Source organism: Mya arenaria, chromosome 5 (assembly GCF_026914265.1).
Source record: "Mya arenaria isolate MELC-2E11 chromosome 5, ASM2691426v1".
Taxonomy (NCBI): Eukaryota; Metazoa; Mollusca; class Bivalvia; order Myida; family Myidae; genus Mya; species Mya arenaria.
The window spans coordinates 70,686,551-70,710,746 of NC_069126.1; the positions used below are offsets into that span (position 1 = coordinate 70,686,551).

Sequence of the window (24,196 nt, forward strand, 5' to 3'; positions counted from 1 at the left end):
CAAAACTTGACCTGTTCAAGCTTCCTTCTATTGACTGTGTATCTAGTTTAGTGAACAGCATGACAGCCAAAACTAAGAGTAAATGTTTTAATCTACGACAACTTGTGCTTATATCTTAGATATATTATTTGTAGAACCAAGTTTCTTCAGATCCTGCCAATAGGGTAAGGAATGGCCACCACAAGTTGTATATAGACATTAAGAGGTGTCATTTATGTGTCATAAATACATCAGCTTTTATCTGATCTTCATGGAAATTGGTCAAAATATATGTCAACATGATCTACTAGAACAGTGGAAATGTGGGTCATCTGAGGTTAAATATAAAAATACTAAGACAAAATTGTGTGTAAAAATTCCCATTCCTTTACCAAATTCACCAATTTTTAAGAGAGAGAGAGAGAGAGAACATCAGTCTGAATATCTCTCAGCAGTTTGAGTATGGGTCAACTCAGGTAAAAGTTTCATTACTTTTATAAATTCAGCATTGTTTATCCAATCTTCAAGAAGTTGGTCATCTTTGGTCAAAATATTTTGTGTTCAAGTTTCTTATCCCTTTTATTAATTCAACCTTGATAGTCTCAGCATGCTATTATGGGTTAAAGCCTCAGCGCCACTATATTTAGGATTAAATAATTCGAGAAAAAATAATATAAGTATTTATCATGTGTTTCCAGTACAGATCCTACCCGAGGGCACGTGCGTTAGCCGGTAACGAGGCTTGCCAAATTACCGGCCACGTAGGGTGCCCGAGGGTCGGATTTTTCGCGTGTGCAACGTTGTCAACTGATGTCATAAAGCGCAGTAATTTTAAATCACTATTGACGTGAAAAAATTTCTCTAAAAATCCTGTTTTTTCAATTATTTATTTTCAATTTCAAACAAAAGTCTTGCATATATACTTATATATTTGACTGCACTTTATTGAAATGGCATACTTTACTTTAATAAACCATACAAGTGGCGGGTTGTTGCGCGTGACTCATCTTACATGGGGGTTGTAAGACGGGGTTTTCCAGCACCGGTCACATGAACGGAAACACACATCCGGTATGCAAGAAAAGACTGTATATAACTATGATAGAGTCTCATATAATGTCCGATAAATTCCCAAGGTACACATGATGCTTTATTAAAAAGAAATGTGTTGGAAATACCAAACAAATCCACTCACTATCATAACATCAACGTTGTAAAGTAAAACATTGCAGGTTACATAAGTCGCTCATACTTTTGTGAAATGCTCTTTTTGTGCATGCAGAAATAAGGTGTGGTAAATCATTAGGAGTGTTAAATCTAAGATACTATAAGCTGGAATATCCTTCAGCATATGTTGATATTTGCATAAATATTGCCTTTGAAGACCACTTTTTCCATGCTTTGTTGTTGCCTGATTGGTGGATTTACATTATCACATGATGTAATGAATGTATGCTCAATATGTATCGAAGTCCGCTCGTGGATTAGTGGATAAGGTATTGGAATATCTGTTTTTTCTTGTCTTGACCAGTGTTGAGTGTGCTAGATTAAAATTATACTTTCGTTTTGTTGCATTTTGTAATTGCATTTTTAGCTTTACTATTTGAAGAATAAGGAGAGCTATTCTACTCACCCAGGCGTCAGCGTCGGCGTCACACCTTGGTTAAGGTTTTGCATGCATTAGTACCTTTAAGTCATTATCTCAGTATACACATCATGTATTGCATTGAAACTTTTGATATGTATACCCAACTATCTAACCTACTAAATTAATGAAGTAAGATAACACTTATTTGAATTTAATGCAAATAATTGGCCTTTATTATTTGTTTTAGAAATTCTGGTTAAGGTTTTGCATGTAAGCACACATAGGTTAATAACTCAGCAACTACTTGATGTATTGCATTGAGACTTTATACAGTGGTACTCAACCACCCAACTAACTTGAATAACCAAGTTCGATAACTGTATTTTGCACACAAAAAATGGCCCTTTATTATTGGACTTATAAATTCTGGTTAAAATTTTGCATGTAACCACATTCATGTTAATATCTTAGCAAATACATCTTGTATTGCATTGAAATCTAATCTAATTTTACAGTGATCCATGTTTCGCCAAAACTTTTCAATCCTTACACTGAAAAGCGGCATATTAGTCGAGCGCGCTGTCTCTATGACAGCTCTTGTTTTTATCATTCTTGGGGTTGAAAATGTCCATAAGGTGCCAGATAGGCTATTTGATATAGACATACAAAAAATAGGTTTACATTACTTAAATATAACAGGACTTTAAGTGTGACAATGGGTCATATTGGGCAAAAGATCAGGCGCCCTTCCCTAAATTTGCCACCAACTTCCACCAAATGCCACCCAAATCCATGGCAAATGGGTGGCACTTGGTGGAAAATGGGTGGCACTTGGTGGAATATCAAGAATTCCACCAACTGCCATGAAATTTCCACCCAACTGGAGGTGGCAGTTGGTGTAAAATTGAACTCAGTTTTTTTTTCATGTGGCACTTGGTGAAAAAGTTGGACTTAGTTAATTTTTCATATGGCAGTTGGTGAAAAAATGAACTTAGTTAATTTTTTGGGTGGCATTTGGTGAAAAAAGACTTAGAAAATCTCAAGAGTTCTGTAAAATGGAACCATTACTTATCATGATGGAATAATAATAGAATTTACGACAGTTGCTGTTCATGCTGCTGTTTTAGCATCATTACATATGCTACTATTTAAAACTAACTGGTAATGTTGCTCAGGTTATACTGATGATGATTACGATGTTGGTGGTTCTATTGATGATGATTATGATGTTGGTGGTTCTATTGATGATGATTATGATGTTGGTGGTTCTATTGATAATGATTATGATGGTGGTGGTGGTGGTGGTGGTGGTGGTGGTGATTATGATGATTGTGGTGGTGGTGGTGGTGGTTGATTTTGACAATTGTGTTGTTGTTGGTAGTTCATTGTGGTGTTGGTGAATATGATTGTGGTGGTATTGGTGATTATGATGATTGTGGTGGTGGTGATAGTGATCATGATGATTGTGGTGGTGGTGACAACAACAACATGTTGTAATTGATGATGATGATGATGATGATGATGATGTTGTTGGTGGTGGTGGTGGTGGTGGTGGTGGTGGTGGTGATGATGATGATGATGATGATGATGATGATGATGATGATGATGATGACAACAACAACAATGTGATGGTGATTATCATGATCATGATAATGATGAGTTAAACTAAGTTTTCTGTGTACATGTGCTCTGTTGCTATTTCCCCAAAGGTACAGGGATGCATTAATGTTTGATTTAAACTCGGAATGACCTCTCTGCTGGAAAATCTCCTCAAAATATTTGAATCTTCTGACAGTTACTAGCATTAATTTTGTGGAACTTTGAATAGTGAGAAAAAAATTTGTGCAGTTTTGTTTAATAAAATGGATTGATTATAAGGTAACTGTTTTTTTTATCATATTAACATCCAAAAAAGATCATGACTTATCATTTTATTTTATTTTTACACATATTAGGCTCTTTGTCTTTGTTTAAAGTTTGACTAAGAGATAAGCTTTATGCATGTACTGTCAAGTATGTTTCACTTTATTCCAAAATAATTGACAAATACTCAGTCAAGCAATGTACTAAGTTTAAAAATTATCATTCAATTTGTACAATGAAGTTGAAGATGTATAAAGAAATGTTATACACATTTTTTCCAGACAAAACCCCCCCATAAGGATGACAATGTACTTGGACAAGATTCTAAGACCTTTTTGGTAAATATTTGAATATTACAATAACTTAAATGAAGACTGACCTCATAGTTTTATCATATTTTATTAGCTTATACTTATTTAAAAGTGCTAAGTGCTATGAAGGGTGAGATAAACAATATTGAATGCCAGTCAAGAAAAGATGTAGAAGATGTATATGATCTAAAGGGTGTGTGTGTTTTTAAGAAAAATCGTTATTGGTATTGACAAAGCCTTGGTGTAATTCATGTTGTTGGCTGCATGATTTTGAAAAAATAAAGATATTAAAGTGAATCTTGGTGTACACATGTTTCCAAAGACATTTGTAGAACAAATTGTAGAACAAATAACATTCTTCTGTGAGGCAAACCCTGTTATATTGAACAGATTTATTAAAATGATCGCTTTTTTCAGAAAGAAATATGAATAGGGGACTTCTATAGCAGAAGAAGTATAGCCAAACTTGCAGAAAACAACAACCGAATGACTGCATCACTAAAGGAAAGAAACAGGTTATTGACATTTCAATATTCAAAATACCAAAACCGGTAGTTAAATTAACTTTTTACCTGTATTGTCATTGCTAATACAACAGACAAGTGCTCTTGTAAAACATATTTGCAATGATTTAATGTATGAGGCTGAATTCTATAATTAGTTATGGTATATCATTTTGTTGTTATACTTGGTATTAATCTGGCTAGGCCCAAAGCTGAAGAAACTTATTTAAGAGTATGTTTTTAATGTTGTCATTTTATTTATGCATCTAATTTTGAAATATATTTTGAATAATGATAGCTAAAATGAAACCTCCAAAATAAATAATACTAAAACTGTTTTCAGGATTTCTCCAAATGTAGAAATGCAGACAGCTCTTCACCATCAACTGTGATCCTTTGTAATTTTGTGTACATATGAAACTAAATGACTGCAAAGAAATGATTTTTGTTGTTCTTAGGTTGTTGTATGCATACTTCATAAATCCCATGATTTTATTTCCACCAAGTGCCACATAATTTCCACCAACTGCCACATTGGCATGGCATTTGGTGAAAAAAGATCAAAGAAACTGAACGTGGCATTTGATGGAAAATTGTTCCAATACTCCACCAACTGCCACCTTGGGGTGGCATTTGGTGAAAAATTTGCCACCAACTGCCACGTGGCATTTGGTGGAAAACGTTCCAATACTCCACCAACTGCCACGTTGGGGTGGCATTTGGTGAAAAAATTTGCCACGTGGCATTTGGTGGAAAACGTTCCAATACTCCACCAAGTGCCACGTTGGGGTGGCATTTGGTGAAAAAAATTGCCACGTGGCATTTGGTGGAAAATGTTCCAATACTCCACCAAGTGCCATGTTGGGGTGGCATTTGGTGGAAAATGGTGAAAAATTAGATCAAAGTCCCATTTTATTCTGTTTTTCATCGTTTTACACCAAGTGCCACCCGTTCCAATACTCCACCAACTGCCACCCATTTTCCACATCCAATTCGTGGCAAATTTAGGGAAGGGCTGGACCAGTTTGAATATGGGTAATTTTTAAACCCACTATATCTCAAAACAGTAGGCTTAGAGCTTTATTATTCAGTAAGTGTCATTACCTATTAAATTGTTCTCTACCAAGATTGATCAAATAATACCATCCATGGTTCAGGGCTACAATTTCTGAATACTGTCAATTTCAAAACCAGAAGTCATTAGGGCTTCGAATTTCGCATCAGCTACTTAAATCATCCTTAACTAAGCTGGTCATAGTTATAATATATTATAGAAAGTATTAGGTTGTAAAAATATTCTTGTTGAAGACTGAAAGGCAATTAGACCTCGAAATGAGCTGATTTCATAGGTGAGTAAGTTTCTTTAGAGGCCAAGTCGTGATGGAGACCAAGGGCATACCATAGCCATTTAGAAACCTGTTATTATATGTTATAGTCTTTACTTTGTATATTTTCAGTTCAAAAAGCAAGGAATTGGCTATCAGGTAGCTTGTGTGCCTCAACCTACCTTTGCATGAGTGTTTGGGTCGTTTTCAGTTTTGTGTACAGCATTGTTGCAGTAGTTCTCTACTATGTCCTAGGTATGTGAGATATTTCTGTGTAATGTTTATAATTTAGTCTGTAAAGTATTTAATACTAATTATTATTATACATTTTTTTTTCTTTTAAATAAAAAAAATTTGGATTTATGAACATGTTTTTTTCAATTAATAGTTTAATACTTGGCCTCAAATTCTCAAGTTAAAAATGAGCTGAAATATCACTATGATTTTTTATGTTTTGATCATTTATTCAAGTGAAATAAGTTAAAAATATTAATAATCCAATACCAGTAATACAAAAAAATTGGCATCAGCCTATATTGTGCCCCTTTAAACTGACAAGAGGAAACTTATCAAAAGCACATATATATATATGTTATATGACATATATAATAATTATTGATGAATATATTGATATCTGCCTGACTCAATACATTATTATAACATTCTGCATGTGTATATGTATACGTAAGGGGGCTGATGCTTGGGCATTGCTCATGTACATAGTGATTGTTTGTAATTTGAGCCAATTTTCAGTTTCATCACAGAGAGAAAGGTATGATTGATCTGATAAGAAGAATTGTTTTTTTGGGAGAACCTAGCACAATCTGATTTAAAAATAGAACAAGCCAATTCATTGAATTGATATCCCCCGCCTGATTGGGCTAAGTCAAGGAATGGAAATCAATTGTTGGTGAAATAAGTTTGAGTTTGATTGCAACTGTTTGAAATAAAAAAAAATTATTGTATTTAATGTAGCATTTAGAATTGACCAAAAAACCTAGTTTATGACTCCATGTTACCCAGTTCCAAACGAATCTAAGATTTCATCAAGTCAAACATTCTGACCAAGTATCATAAAGATTGGTCCAGATATATTGCAAGAAAATATAGCCTCTAGAGTGTCCACAAGTTTTTTTTAAGATATGACCCAGTGACCATATTTTTGACCCCACATGACCTACTAGTTTCAAGCTATTCCAGGATTTCATTGAGGCAAACAATCTGATTAAGTTTCATGGAAATTAGAGCAGATGTATTGCCTCTAGAGCGTTCCCAAGATTTCTGTAATATATGACCTAGTGACCTAGTTTTTGACCCCATGTGACTAATTTTAAAATTCTTGTATGATTTCATTAAGGCAAACATTCTGACCAAATTTGAACATAACTGACTATTCAATACCAATGTTTGGTTAGGGACACAATTTTTCAAAGATTTCACCTAGAACTGACCTGGTTTCTGACCCCATGACTGTGACCCAATTTCGAACTATTTAACAACAATCAAGGAAAACAGTCTGATTAAGTTTCATGGATATTAGATTGCCTCTAGTGTGTTCCCAATATTTTTTCTAAGATTTGACCTATTGACCTTGTTTTTGACCCATATGACCCACTTAAAACACAATCGAAATTTAACCCAAGAGAACACTCTGACCATGTTTGAACATAATCCGACCAATTACCACCATAGAATAGTTTTGGACAAGATTTTTGAAAGGTTTGACCCAGTGACCTAATTTTTTATCACGTGTGACCCAGTTGAAAACATGTCCAAGATTTCATCAAGGAAAACATTCTGATTAAGTTTCATGAATATTAGACCATACATAATGCCTCTAATGTGTTTAAAAGAATTTTCTAAGATTTGACCTAGTGACCTAGTTTTTGACCCCATGTGCCCCACTTTTACAAGCGGTCCATATTTCATCAAGGGGTACATCATGACCAAGTTTGAACATAATCCGACCATTTCAGACAAAAAAATCTTAAGATTTGACCTAGTGACCTAATTTTCGATCAGATGTGACCCAGTTTTAGATAAGTCCAAGATTTCATCAAGGAAAACAATCTGATTAAGTTTCATGAATATTTGACCATGTATAATGCCTCTAGTATGTTCCAAAGATTTTTCTAAGATTTGACCTAGTGACCTAGTTTTTGACCCCATGTGGCCGACTTTTATATGTGGTCAAGATTTGATCAAGAGGGACATCTGACCAAGTTTAAACATTTTCTGATCAATACCTCCCAAGATATGGTACCAGACAGACAGACGGAAGGACGGAGTGTAAATAGCCAAAATAATATCCCCCTACCGAAATCTTCGATTCGGCGGGGGATAAAAATGGTACCCACATGGTCTCAAATTGAGCAACTGCTTTTTAAGATAGATTTTCAATAGTTGCCAATTTTAACACCTCACTCCATTTTAACCCTCAGAGGCGGACTGGCCATAATGTATTATGTCATATGAGCCTCAGTGGTGTGTAATAATTTCTCAAATGCATTGCTGGCAGAAAACTATAGTTATGCCCCCCTTCGAAGAAGAGGGGTATATTGCTTTGCACATGTCGGTCGGTCGGTCGGTCCGTCCGTCGGTAGACCAAAGCTTGTCCGACTTAAAACTCAGCAATTCCTCGACCTATGGTCATCAAACTTGATATGAAGGTTGGGCCTGACCAGTAGATGACCCCTATTGATTTAAGGGATGGGGTCAAAGGTCAAGGTCACAGTGACCTTTAATGGTAAAATAATTTTAAAGCTTGTCCGAGTGATAACTCAACAATGCCTAGACCTATGGTCATCAAACTTGATATGGAAGTTGGGCCTGACCAGAAGATGACCCGTATTGTTTTGGGGGATCATCGGGTCAAGGTCACAGTGACCTTGAATGGTAAAAGGTTGTCCGAGTGATAACTCGACAATGCCTGCACTCATAGTCCTTATACTTGACTTGAGGTTGGGCCTGACCAGTAGATGACCCCTACTGTTTTTGGGGGTCATCGGGCCAAAGGTCAAGGTCACTGTGACCTTAAATGGTAAAAAGGTTGTCCAAGTGATAACTCGACAATGCCTGCACCCTTAACCCTCAAACTTGACTTGGAGGTTGGGCCTGACCAGTAGATGACCCCTATTGTTTTGGGGGTCATCGGGCCAAAGGTCAAGGTCGCAGTGACCTTGAATGGTAAAAGGTTGTGCGAGTGATAACTCGACAATGCCTGCACCCATGGTCCTCAAACTTGACTTGGAGATTGGGCCTGACCATTAGATTGCCTCTTTTGATTTTAGGGGTCATTGGGCCAAAGGTCAAGGTCACAGTGACATTGAATGGTAAAAGGTTGTGCGAGTGATAACTCAAAAATGCCTGCACGCATGGCCCTCAAACTTGACTTGGAGGTTGGGCCTTGGGCCTATTGATTTTAGGGGTCAAAGGTCAAGGTCACAGTGATCTTGAAAGCAAACTCGACAATTCCTGGAGCTATGGTCATCAAACTTGACATGAAGGTTGGGCCTGGCCAGTAGATGACCCTTCTTGACATTGGGGTTATCAGGCCACGGTCAAGGTCACAGTAACCTTTAAGGCAAAAAAGTTAACAAATCTTTTCCCAGTGATATCTCAACAATGCGTGAACCTATGATCATCAAACTTGACACGGAAGTTGGGCCTGACCAGGAAATGACCCTTATTGATTTTAGGAGTCATTGGGTCAAAGGTCAAGTTCACAGTGACCTTGATGCGAAAATGTTTCGAGTGATAACTCGACAATGCCTGCACCCATGGCCCTCAAATCTGACTTGGAGTTGTGTCTGACCTGTAGATGACCCCTTATGATTTTAGGGGTCGAAGGTCAAGGTCACAGTGACCTTGAATGAAAAAAACTCATCTCTGTGATAACTTGTCAATGCCTGCACCCATGGCCCTCAAACTTGACATTTAGATTTTTGGTGACCAGCTGATGACTCCTATGGATTTTGAGGTCATAGAGTCATTGTCAAAGATCATGGTCATAACACACTCTCCTCACACTTTGAATGGTCGTAATCTTAAAACTGCCTCAACGGCATCCAATGTCAGTGACAAATCAGCTGTCATTTCGGTCCATGCATATTTCATTCAATTGTCCATATAATCCTGACAACATGGCGCTCAGGGGGGGGGGGGGGGCATAATGTTTGACAAACATCTCTTGTTTTTTATGCATTTCAAGCATTTTGGTTTAATATTATAACATCATTCAAATGGGGTCAAAACACATCTAAAGTGACACTCTTATTTAAAATCAATACATTCACAAGTATAACAAACATCATTTTTGACTGATAAACCTTTAACTTCTTCCTAAATAATGCATTTATGGAAATACTAATTACTGATAACAAGATTGTAACTGTGTATTTATAAGCATAAGGCGCAAAAATATTAAATGATTGGTGAATGCTAATAAATGATTGGTGAATGCTAAAAGAGTTACTGCGATCTACAATTGTCTCATAAGGTAGAAATACCCTGTTTTTTTCTCATTTCTTTAAAATTAAACTCGGTTTCCTTCATAAGAACCATTGTTTTCTACATTAATTCATCCTTTTTGGAATATTAAAACAATGTCATTAATTATGGTAATCATGTTGTTTCAATTATTTGTTGTTTTTTTATGCATAGTCATATTTGTTACTTTGTGAACATATCATATACTCAAATTTTTTTTCAGTTTCATTTGCTGAAAATGATACAATTTATAAATATTATAAGTTCTTCTGTTTCAGTATGCAAAGATGGCTCGATTAAAGAAGGTATGGTTTTGCCAAATTGGTTGTATTATGCTTACATGTATGCCTTTATTAAGAATATTTTGTTATGAGTAACAAGTTATTGCCTAATATATTGCTCTGGAACAAAGCCAACCCTAACACTAGATATTGAGCCTTGCAGCCACCATCAAATCATATGGAGATAATTAAAATAATCCAACTTCAATACAAATTATTTATTAATGAAACAATGTTTCGGCCATTTGGGCTTCATCAGGTTGTATGTTATATTATACTATGCATAAAACGCTAGCATAGATAGGACACAGGCAAAAAAATGGTGAGAAAAGGGGTAAAAACCCTTAATACAAAAGATAGGACCCAGCAAAAAAATGACAAAATCGGAGCCGAAAAATTTAGGTTGGTGAGGCATTTATAACATATATTAAATAAAAAATAATCCAATTTGTTTGAATATTAGGTGTATTTGGATGGATCGTGAAAATGGCAAAAGTCAATATAAACCTTGCTATATAACTTTATAGCAAACTAATATGTGTTTTTGTTTATTTAAACATTTGACACAATGCGCGCAAAAAGTAACAGTAGCACAAATAAAAGCACAGGTGATAAACAACAGTTTTATTTTGTCATCCTGTTGACGCTTTTCTCAAATTCGCCTTTGTCGTTGTCTGATGATATATCGTAAACAACAATGATATAAGTCTTGCACTATGCGTGAATGTTCCAAAAATGTAAACACCCTCAGCTAGGTATTAAAACATGTGGTAAAGTGCGAACAAACAACCATACCATCGCAATAGTTTGTTCTTTCAATGTTTTTCTAATGACAGACAGCGGGTGTTTTTCCACCTTCGCACATTTGAAAAGCTTTGATAGTGACAATGCTACTTTATTATTATTTTAAAACAGAATCATGCAACAAAATATTTTGTAAAATATCGAAACATTAAAATCTTGAACAACATTTAATTGATATTTACCTTATATCCCAATTTTCCATTGCTGTTAAAACATAATCCAATCAAAGCGCTCGACTCGCATCAAGTTTTTGTGAGTAGCGTCCCTTCAATAAAAAAGTGAACACCTCATTTGTTTTTAATTTATTTTTTAAATCATTTTGAAGTAGGCATTCCATATATACACTTGTTTACTACGTTATTTTACTTATGATAGTTGTTTTCTTCGGTTGACACTGTACTGGTACTTACCCCTTTGTCACTGCTCAGAGAATTTCGGCCTGAAATAGACTCGAGAATAAATAAAACCTAATACATAAGTTAGGATATAGGCAATTTTTTCCTTAACATTCTGGGCTAAAAAAGTGTGTCCTTAAAAAAATATAATATGGTATATAATAAACAGGAAATGATAACGTCAAAATATAGCATACAATTTGTGCAGAATAATGTCTTATAGGATATATAGAGATGAATTATACTGGTAAAATGCAATATAAATGCAAAAACAAAATCAATAAACTATGCAACATTAAATAGTTTAAAATCAGTTATATTTCATCAGATTAATTCTGTAAGAAAAAAAATGTTGTATAGTTTATCCTGGTTTATTGATATTTGTTTTTACCATCATAATTTTTATCATAAAAGTTCTAAGAAAGGTCTTTTTACTGTGTTGACTTGATTTTATTTTACAATGGCTGTTACGTGTGGAATAATAAAACATAAATATGATACGGATTTCTGCAATATTGCTTAATGATTTCACAATGGTATGTTTTTCAGATTGTTGGCCTGTTTACATCATAATTGGAATTGTATTTAAAGCTGTAGATGTTGTAGTAGCCTTCCTTGCGGTACTTGCCTTTTTAAAAGGTAAGCAAAATGCTCTTGTGGTGTAGGTGTCAAGAGGCTCGAACTTGTTGCCGCAAACAAAGCTGGTTTCTATTGAGAAAAGACTCCAGAGTGAATAAGTAGATAAAACTCTCTTTTTTAATAAGTACATGTTGTTGCATTAATCAATTATAAATATAACATATGTGCAGTGTTTTTCTTCATATCTTAGGTGAGCGATCCATCATGGCCCTTATGTTTTTGTTTATTGTACTAATTGTCTTGAACAATTGAAAATGTGCCCACTGTTATGAACTGTTTGTATGCACTCTCTTTATAAGCTTATAAAAGTTAATCTCCCTGTCCTATATACATGTATATATATTTTTTTAATGTCAAAATTATTTCAATTTCCATTGTTATGGTTATTATAGTATTTATCTTTGAATAAAACATCTGCTGCATTTCTCCTTGTTTGAATTCCATGACTTACATCTCCAAATACTTGCATTTATGCACTTGCACAAGTCTTGCTGTTCTACAAAAGGCTTGGAAATTCACTTTGATGACAATGAAGAGTGAGCCATGACTGCACTTTAAAACTTGTATTATTCTTGTTTTAGGGTATTAAGCTCTTTTTGTAAGATGATATAATTAACAATTTGTTTTAAAAAGGTAGATTTTAACTTGTTTCATTAGCGCACTGTTGTAATAGTAGGGCAATGACATATTTTTATAACTATAAATAAAAGCAACATTACAATTGTAGCTGCTCTAGATTGTTCTATTTTCTAGCAGAGCCTTTTTTAAATTCTAGCAGAGCCTTTTTTAAAAAGTGAAAAGAACAAAAGCAGCAGTATGTTTTTAAGAAAATGCAGTACTTTTTTACTCATAAGAATTGAATAAGCATTATACTTATAAATAATCAAGGGATGCAAACAATACTTTGATCGATCTTGGTCATGCCGACATTAAACAAAGATCAACATGCATTTTTGTGTTTTTTACATCAAATTTAAAAGTTAAAGTTATGTGAGAAATAGTATCAATTATGTGTTAACGTTACGGATGGGAAACTCTGACACTTCGGTCAGCTGCTTGTAGCTGTAACTATGCAAGCCTTGTTTCCGGCTTCAGCACGTGCCTTAGGGTCGGGTTTTTACATCCGCGCCTTAAAGAAATGAAAGATACTTGTATAATACAAGTTGTATAATATTTTGTATACAGTCATATTAAGAACAACAAGTTTTGAACTGCTTTATTTTTATACTGTTCAGGTTGAGCTGACTTTACATTGTGTAATACAATTGTTTTTAATGAAAGTGCCATATGTTAGTAATTTTATGTTTTATTAAATATTCTATCAGCTTTGATATTATTTTGTTTTATTTTATTTTATGTTAGCTATTAAATGTTATTTATTGAACAATTGTATGATTAGAAAGATCTACTTGAAAATGATCACACATTAGAAGTTCAGTTGATGGCATTGATCGAATTGTAAATCAAGTTATTTCTTAGTTTTTAACTCTATGATATGTTAAATGTTTTTCAATTTTTATAACATGATGTATGTTTTCAAATAATTAAATGGCTAAATCATAGAAATTGAACACAAACTGATATAGGGTTATTTAACATTGTTCTGTACATTATACAGAGATAGTCTAATATCACCAGGTGTTCGCAGCTGTGTACGAATCCAAACATATCCTGTATTGTACAGTTAAATAACTTATTTATTCTTAGCCTTCATTATTTCAAATATTTAAGTTATAAAGGCATTGATATAAGATATTGACAACATTTTGTTAGTAAACAAACCATAATTAATCATGATTATTGAAGAGGATTTACGTCACTTAAACGTTAGTCGGTCCCAATTTTTACTCGGAACCTTTTCACACGTTACGGTCTTTATCATAGGTTTAACACGGGGCCTAAAGTGTACGATTCGACGTATAAATTAGGTATAGAATAAAGTCCAATTAGCTGCTGTGTTGATGAAATTAAAAAAAACAACTTTGTCTGATAATTTAAAAGAAAAATCATGGTAACAAGTTAGAATATGAAATAAATTTTATATGTTGAAAGAAAATAATATGTATAATATATATATATATATATATATATATATATATATATATATATATATATATATAGCTGGCAGCATGACATCAGCCTGGTAAATTTTAAACCATATCCAATACACAACTAGACAATTGTTAAGAATATATTTGGTTGAATGTTAATTAATTTGAATATGAATATGCAGCTCCGAAACTGTGGAACGACCTACCATCCGGTGTGAGAGACTCAAGTTCATTGTGTTCTTTCAAACGTGCACTTAAAACACACTTTTTCAAACAGGCGTATGAGTAGCATTTTTACCAGGAATGATCTGTGACAGTGATTCACGAAGACTGTGTGACCATGATCTTTTAGTACAGTTACTTATCCTTAGGCGTAAATTATATTAATATCATTTTTAATTTTTTTCAAAGTTTCGCTAGACTATTTTTTATCGTATGATATATTGATATTTATTGTTTTTAATTCAGACGACCAGTTAAATACCACATTTCATTTTATTGTGTTTCATATTTTTTAGTATGCTGTACATTTATTGTTCAAAAGCTGTCTAGTATTTTAATGATATTGCTTGTAGTTAACTATCAGATTATATCGTTGTAAAGCGCCTTTGAACGTGTATATGAAAAGGGCGCTATATAAATTTGTTAAATAATAATAATAATAAGTCCTTATGTATGTATTTGCACTGTAGTAAAGATAATTTAGCTATTATTAAGAATATAACTTAGTTTTCAGCCTACATTTCCAGCAAATAAAATCACTTTTTAGCTTTCAGTAAGTTATTGAGCTCTCAAGAATTGCAGTTTTTTAATCTATGTCAGTTGGAACGTATTAATATGTAAAATCCTTTTATCTTGCCTTTTTAATCAGTAAGAATTTTTTTTAATATTTTCAATCTTTTTTACATAAATCAATTACCCTGCAATAGAAGGAATATATTTAGTAAAAACAAATACCACCAAGAAAATAATTTCAGCAACTTTTGAAAGGGCTTAAACTATAACAGACAGAAAAAGTACATTTCCAAATATGGTAACGTTTACACAGATTTTGGGAAGGAGGAGCTAAAATAAAAAAGCACTGAATTTTTTAATTTTGACTATTTAATGTTTATAAAACAGGCCAAAGAGCAGTTACATTGGCTGAAAATGTAGGTTATATTTTAAGAAGATTTATAATTGAATTTTACTGTTTGTTTCTGTGCTACATGTTTTTGACTACCGGGTAAATGACATCATAATAGTGCTGGCTTGTAATCTAGAAATGAAGTAAAATTGTGTATAATATATGACCTTGTTGATATTTAGATTTATGAAATAAGTTCAATTGCCATGACAATAACTTTTGGCAAAGAACTATAAATTGTTGATATTCTAACAAATGTCTCACAATATTGTATGAAGGATATCTTAAAGGGACCCATTCACAGTTTTTTACAACGGCAACAATTATTTGTTGAGATTTGCGTTATTTTACTAAATCTATAAAAGAACAACATTGTAGATACTCATTTGAACAGAAAAATCATTTAATTTTCAACAGCGCTTTTCAGTAAAATAGGCAAATTATCAATGAAGCGAGCATTTTTCTCACATTTTACACAAAATGAATTGTTGTAATATCAGACTAGCCCTCTAAAACATTAACGACGTTCCCTTAAATAAAATTTTTAGACTCTTGCTGTCTGAATATTAGTGAATGATAATGCTTAATTTTCAAATAAAATAATGCAATAAAACATAATATGTTGTTAACATATTTTGCTAATTATACCTTGTGTTAGACACCATGATCATGATAGTTGTAAACAAGTGGCATGATGACAAAGTATTTCTACCACTACTGGGTAGTTGCACCATCAAGGTTTACTTCAGATGTAATTACTAACATAGAACTTTGGAAGAGCAAGAATTAGTTGTGAGTACACAGGGGTTTTCATATCTAAACATGTCTTCTACAGTTTGATCGATTATCTACCTATAAGCTTCAAACCAAATAGAGGTTGTTAAAATAAACAACATGTTTAATATGAACATTTAGGTCAGAGTCCCCTCCCCATGTTCATCTGGTAAACTTCCATGGGTGTCGTTAAATATTTGCCTAGTTTTCAATTAGTACCAAAAAATGCAACAAGATTACTGTATTACACATATTCTGATAATTTTTAATTGTGTATATCAAGGTGATACGGCTGATGCTGAAAGCCCCACTCCCATGTATGAATCCCAAGTCGTTGCTACAAACCAACCCAAAGATGCTAAACACAAAGAAGCAATGGATAGGTAAATGTTAGAATATTTAATATATCTGATCACACAGTCACGTCGAGGGTCATTGGTAAGATATTTAAAAAAAATATTTTTGTTTGTTTAACATGACTATTTTTTTTGTTATGCCATATATTTTGAAAAATTATATTTAAGGGTAAAGAGCAATCTCTTTCATACCTGTCCCTTGGATATGTATGTTTTTTGTGAAGCCGAACTACGGTGAGCTTCAGTAATCGCCACAATTGCAGATTGTTGCATGTGCATCAGTGACTGCGTGCGTCTGTCCTGTTTGACTTCTCCAAACAAACTTGGCCATGCAATGGGGGGATTTAAAAAAAAACTTAGTAAAAGTGTTCACCATGTCACATGCTAGACCTTAATGTTTGTAAGTCAAAGTCTCACTTAAATGTCATTGGTCAAAATCCTTGGTATTTTGGCTTGTCAAGGCTGTATCTTGGCCACGCATTGGGAAATTTAATATTTTGTCAATGTAAAATATAGCATACATGTACTTAACTGTTTCATCAATCTATAGATATATGTTAAATATGTGTTTTTCAGACCACAGCCTTTGCCCCCAGTTGGTGGACAGAAAGAACATGGAAAAGGGCACTCTGCAAATGATGGGGATATATTTAACATGCCAGATGTAGGTAAGAAGAAACTGCCACCTTTGTCAGGATAGGCGAGAAGATGCAGAGGTAAAGAAAAAGAAAACAAAAGAAGAAAATTAACAAGGATTATTGTGAACTAGACTAACTAGTGGTGATGATGGTTCTAACTTACTGGAAAAATAAGTTTGATAGTCTGCATACTGTGATATAACTTCTGATGATAATCTAATAACGTTTATTAACAGAAGTACTAGTAGAATATTCATGATGTATGATAAGCAATAGAATAAGTGTCTCATCGAATTCTAACATTTAACAGGTTTCATTCAAATCTACAAAAAAGTCTTATAAATAAATTGAATTTTGGAAATTTATTTTACTGAGATAATATATTACAACTGCCTTCAATCTTGTTCATTAGATATGCCTGGCATCAAAAAAATGTGGGTAAACATTAAAATCCTGCAAATTAAAGAATACGTTCGCATTGGTATTTATGTCTTATTTTCAACTTTGAAAAACAGTTTTTAAATGAACAAATATCATTTGTCATTGTGCAATTCAATGCATATTTGTTCTATTAAGAGTGTGCCTGAGGATAATAGGATCAGTTATTGATATATCTCTCCATCACAGCAATGACAGCAATTAAAATTGTGTTTAAGATACTACTAAACATAAACCTTTTTACAAAGCTAGAAGTTTAGACTATGCCTGAGTATTTCGTAAATTAGACGATAATCTTAATATAAATCCTTTGCAAAAAAGTCATGCTGCATGGTATATAACTAACAAATATTTATATTTTAAGTCTGATTTTTTCATGTTATATATAATAGAGTATGAAATTTTAGCCAGTAACTCTGCTTCAAAATCAAAATGATTTATTTATTCCTGTTTAACACATAGGGGTAAAACATGAAAGTCACAAAACATTTTGTTTATGTCCAAAAAAACTTTAAAGTACACAATAATCAAACCAAATGACAGCAATAAGGTCATGTTAAAACAGTTAATGATATGACTACAACAATAACACAACATATGTAATGAGTTGACAACAACAATTAAACACAATATTAGGAATGATGGTGTACACTGCATTGCATTCATGATGTCAACTTCCTCAATTTTATTTAGTTTTTGTATGCTGAGACACATAGTGGAACAAAAAAAATAGTTGTTAGCACATGTTACTGTCAGTAAGGCTATTTAAGTTAGTAAATGTTAATAAAAATGCTTACCAATATTAATAATTTCTATGCTAGATCAGTTGATTTTCAGTCAACCGTTTGAATCCTGATTGAAACGACCCAGTGCCTGTGTCCTGTCTGATAATGATTGATAGTAGGGATTGTGTATAAGCAGCACTGACTGACAGGATTTTTGCCTTTTTAAGTTCTTGGGTGGATCTTGAACCATAGATTAGGCACAATTAGGGCTCAATTGAATAGTTACATTATGTTGCTTGTTATGCATTAGCACTGGTCAAACATTGCATCAACTATATGTATGTCACACAAATAACTGACGTTTTATATCAGATTTGGCAGTTTTGTTTAATATTTAGATGATCAAATATGTATCAAATAACCCCCCCCCCCAAAAAAAAAAAAAAAAAAAACTCACAACCATGGTCAAATCTTGGAATTGGCTTTGCTGCTTTTATATGGTAATAATGTAAATTGTGTGACCTTTGATGTCAGACCCTTAACCACATCAAGTATGTTTTGATGCTGTAAATGCTTAATGCATATCATTTCAGCTACACATAAGGATAGGTAAATTTCCAAAAGTGTATATTGCTTGTGACTCTGAAGTATCTGTATACATGATTTTTGTCAAGTATATGTAATTTAAAATCATATATAAAAAATCAAGGTCACGTAAAGAAAAAGTTGACAATTTAAGTGCCATACAGAGAACTTATTATAATGTGATATTTATGACAATAAAAAATGGACAAAAGCTTTATTATGTAACTTCCTTATTGATCGTATAACACTGGCAGTTTATTTATTCATACAATGTATTTGCAAAACCTCTCCTAAACCAAATACATCTCAAGTACAAAACATAAAATGTGGTGTCATTATGTAGAACGTTTGTCTGGTCGCGTGATTGTGTGGAATTCCCCTATTTATTCCATAACAAAGAGTGATTGATTATGCATATGTAATACCTGCAATATTCTCCTACAGAATGTCTGATAAGGTTGTTATTGACTGTATGAAGATATTATTGAAAACGCATTGTAATATTTTTCTTGTTGTCATCTGGTTGTGAGTTTGGTATCCAAGTGTATAATATATCATTAAGTATTTATTTCCTATACAGAATCAGTTTATTTGATATCGTGTTGAGCAAGAGCATTTTTTACCAAGAGCATAATAATCATTTTAATCATCCTTTAGTATGATAGTGCCTCACGTCATTCCTTTTGTTTGTACATGAAATGTTATTTGTCATTTAGATCTATCTATATTTTTAGCTAGTCTAGTTATTGTCTAGCTTTTGGTCGTTGTCTGTGCCAGCATAAGTGCGTTAGTTTGCAATACGGGCAAGATATTCAAATGAAACTTTAACTTGGTACACATGTTGCCCGAGACAATATGCACAATGCCCATAACTCTGGTTTTAATAATTGTAGAGCAATGAACATTTTCAATTGAAAATAATATCTGAGTGTTAGCTTCCCTCTTGCATTTGCTTTGTAAAACATTGATCCGTCATCCGTCCACAAGATCTTAAAGGTCTGTATGCTCATTTCTTGCTGTGCTTAAAAGTATTACTAAGTTTTAAATATTACTTTATATGCCTATATTTTATTTATTCTGATGCAATGTTTTGTGCCATACTTGCTACATATACTTAAGTCCTCAAGTTATGTATCAAGTCTTGTTTCATATTTCAGATTCCTTTGAAATACCTTTTAATGTGTTATAATACAGTGAATAAGTGTCCATGTTTACCATAAATGATGATATATACGAATTGAATCTAACCAAGAATTCCAGCAATGCTTGAAAGTTTATTGTTACTGCTCATGATGTGTCTTCATAAATTACTGTAACTGTGCTGCTACAATTAGCTGTTAAGTTAAGATTTTGAAAAGTGTACAAGTTTTTTTAGCTAGATACAGAATTATGTAACCAAGAAATTTGAAGAGAAACTGATACATTTCAAGAAAATGTATAGTTTATCTTTAAACATTGTACAACAATTGTTAAAGTGTTTGATTACTGTTTGTTTATTTAATTTATTAAATCTTGTACATTGTACAACAATGGTTTAAATGTTTGATTACTGTTTGTTTTTTTAGAATTTTAAATCTTTTTACATTGTACAACAATGGTTTAAGTGTTTTTTTATATATTTGTGTGCTGCTTATGTGCTTATTGAGTGCCATAATTTTGTATAATATAATTATAACATCTATGTATATAAGTTTAAAATTGACAGTTAAAGTTTGTTATTGGCTTTAAAGATTATTTATTGTTACACTTGTTTGGAATGTTTTACAGGCCTTACTTGTTGTTTGATAGCTATTTCAAAGGAAACAAAAGCATTATACATAAAAGTCATACTTATTTTGTCATAGCTAACTTTGCTTGGTTAAAAATGTTTTACAACACATTACGTATAGTACTGTACATCACTCATCGAGTTGAATATTTTGTGAGCAAAAATAATCTTCAAATTCAATAAGAATTTATCAGATTAGGTCGTATGAAATACCAGATGATACGCCAATGCATAATGTTAACGTTATTTATTGAATGACAAAGGCAAATACAATATTATCAGCTTGTCACAACCTAATGTATCCAAGAGTCATAAATATTTACCCAGTGTGTTGACGATATGAAAAAAAAATGTTTGGCCCTTTGAATAGCAGAGTTCATTGAAGTGTGACCTTGAAATGAATGAGATACTTTTATACATAACAAATGATTCCAACTGCATTGCAGTAAACATTGATTATAATGATTGTAATACATTCAAAATGGTATATTGAAACCAATGATAATATGATTCCAAATTTTCATCCAACATTTGGTCGGAGAAGCATACCTATACTTGACAGAAGTGAAACGCCCTATCTTACTAGTGCAGTAGTAACTGATGTGAACATACATATTTAATAGTAAACAAAATATAGTCATGTTGTTATGTATGGGTTGTTTTGTTAAGGCTATGTTTGTTAATACTCAGAACACACAGGAAGAAAAGGTATTTGGTGAAGTCATCAAGGACGTAATTTGATATGTTTACAATATCAGTAGTAAAGTATGCATGAATTGTGCACTATTGAAATTCAATAACTTGTAGGATTGTAAGGGGGATTTCCCCACAATAAGAAGAGCCAATGAAAAATGCTCCTTCAATCTGCATACCTTCAATATCTAGTCCAAAGCCAGGTTTATATTCAGCACGTTTACTGCATCATTAGGTTATACTAAAATAGCGATGTTTGAATACCCTATCAATGATTTATAGAGGTGGTCGTTTACGTTCTTGTTTTGCATTTTATAAGCTCTTAATCAAAAGACATGAAACATGACTCCATCTAGCTATTTCTTTGACCATAACATCAAATATGTATTTATGAATGTATAGTTTTACTGTCTCTGTCAAATGTATAATGCATGACCACTGTATGTTGTTCTGTAATTAGAGCTTTCGTTTAAGTGTATAGTTCCAGTTTTAAAATGATTTTATAAATCAAAACATTACAGCCTTTTGTTATGAATGAAGAATTGTGTTGAGTGCTACCATGTTTGTTTTCATTGTGTCATAGTTGCGTGAATCTGTGTCATTACGAAATGGTTTGTTTATTGCCTTGGGAGAGTACGCGCTCAAAGACATAATAATATGAAGCCATCTTGAAAATAACACGAAGCCATCTTGAATACCACTAATTGATTTTAAGATCAAAAGCGATCAAATGTGCATAGAATTCTGGTCTGAAAGGTTGCACAGTTCATAAATATCTATAAATCAAGGTGTTGATTATTGCTTGAATGTTTTTGAGCTATTGGTTTGGTTATTTGCAGTGCAATTAGTATTTTAATCATTATAATATGCAAAATGTTGGTTATATTAGCATCAAATGCTTTTGTTTTCTATGTAATTGTTATGAATGATTCTTGAATAAAAGTTTTCTTCATCATAAGTCGCGTTATTTTATGTCCCTTAAGGGCCAAATATAGTAATCGAACCGTAGCCACTGTTTCCGAATCAATAATTTGAATACACCTACATGTAGACCCAGGGATCACAAACCCTGTAAGCAGGTTAGTCATGACCAGCAGATGGACACTATTGATTAGAGGTGACTGGTTATAAAGTCAAGGTCATGTTGACCTTGAGCTGAAAATCTATTTCTGACAATAACTGAAAAATGCTTGGGCCTATGGGCCTTATACTTCATATGCATGTTTAGTCATGACCAGTAGATGAATCTTGTTTATTTTGAGGTCAGTAAGTCACAGGTCAAGATTGTGTTGACCTCATACTGAAAATCCGTTTCCGATCAATAGCCAAAGAATGCTGGGATCCAGAGTAATCAAACTTGGTAGACAGGTTGGTCACGACCGGTATTTGAACTTTGATTAGTGATTTCCATAAAACATACGCTTATTGAGTGCCATACTTTCGTATAACAAAGTGTTTAACATTATTATATCATGTATGCATATAAGTTGAAAGCTGACAGGTTAAGTGTGTTATTGTGGTTACAGTTTATTATTTGTTATACATGCTCTGAATGTTTTAAAGGCCTTACATGTTGTTTTATAACATGGTGGTTTTTAACGGAAACCAAACGCAATTTATAAAATGGATACTGATTTTGTTATAATTCACTGTGCTTCAGTTTTACAACATGTGAAGTATATTACCGAACATCACTCATCGAGTTGAACATTTTGTGAACAAAAATATTAATCTTCAAATTCAATAATAATTTATCAGATTATGTCATATGAAATACGTCAATGCAAAATGTTTATGCTAATTTACGAATGGGATTTGAAGGCAAATAAAATAATATCAGATTATCACAACCTTAGGTATCCCAGTGGCATAAATATTTACTAATTGTCTTGACGATATGAAAAAAATGTTAACCAACTTGAATGGAAATATGTTTTAAGTGTGGCCTTGACATATATGAGATCCTATTATACATGGGAGTTGAATCCAATTTCATTGTAATCAACATTGATTATTATGATTGCGAGACATTTCAAATGATATATAGTAAACAATGATCTTTCATACAAAATTAGTCACAACTCAAGTGTGTTACTCATTGATAACCAGTAAACAGTGCAGCATACTTGTACTTGACATAAGTGTAACGTCCTATCTTAATAGTGCAGTAAAATCATCTTCATAGTGTAGATATATCTGGTATTAACATGCATGTTTGTTTTATTATTAGCAAAGTACATTTATGCTGTATAATGCATGAGTTAAACAGTATGCCCTATTGTTTTGTAAATTATAAGGTTACATTTACTTACGCATTTTATGCATTGAAAGATATATTTTCCCTGTTTATTTCATTCAGGAAATTATTTGATACACTGTTTAGCAATAGGTTGTAAACAGTGCATTAATTGTGCAGCATGATCTATATGTAGGAATATTGGGGGGTTTCCCTGGATATGAAAAATGCTCATTCAATCTGAATACTTTACATCCAAGTCTATGAAAGAGTTAAATGAATATTTATAATGTAATATTAAAATGCAATGTTTGAAAACCTTTTCGTGTGTCATAGAGGTGACCGTGTTGGTACTTGTTATGCATGTAATATACTCTATCAAAACGCATGATTCTATCTAGCTATTGCTTTGACCCTAACATCAGATGTGTATGTTTATTAATGTTTGCTCTGTCTCGGTCAAATGTATAGATAATACATGTGTTTCCAAATGTAAAATACATGTGTTTGTCCATTGCATGCTGTTCTGTAATTAGAGCATTTGTTCAAGTGTATAGTTCCTGTTTTAAAAAGCTTTAACAAATCAAAACATTACAGCCTTTTCTGTCATCAATGAAGAATTATGTTGAG

At 32.9% G+C, this 24,196-nt stretch overlaps 1 protein-coding gene across 3 annotated transcripts in view; it reads left to right on the forward strand.

Moving 5' to 3' along the window:
• The window catches only part of LOC128233929 (uncharacterized), a 95,098-nt gene extending 72,816 nt beyond the window's left edge, over window positions 1-22,282 (forward strand). For all 3 annotated transcript variants that reach the window (XM_052947810.1, XM_052947809.1, XM_052947811.1), the window contains exons 6-10: window positions 5,702-5,824; window positions 10,336-10,362; window positions 12,087-12,176; window positions 16,411-16,510; window positions 17,060-22,282. In XM_052947810.1, coding sequence (XP_052803770.1) covers window positions 5,702-5,824; window positions 10,336-10,362; window positions 12,087-12,176; window positions 16,411-16,510; window positions 17,060-17,183 — 464 coding nt within the window. In that variant the 3' untranslated portion in view covers window positions 17,184-22,282. The remainder of the gene's footprint in view (window positions 1-5,701; window positions 5,825-10,335; window positions 10,363-12,086; window positions 12,177-16,410; window positions 16,511-17,059) is intronic.
• Window positions 22,283-24,196: the final 1,914 nt, after the last annotated feature.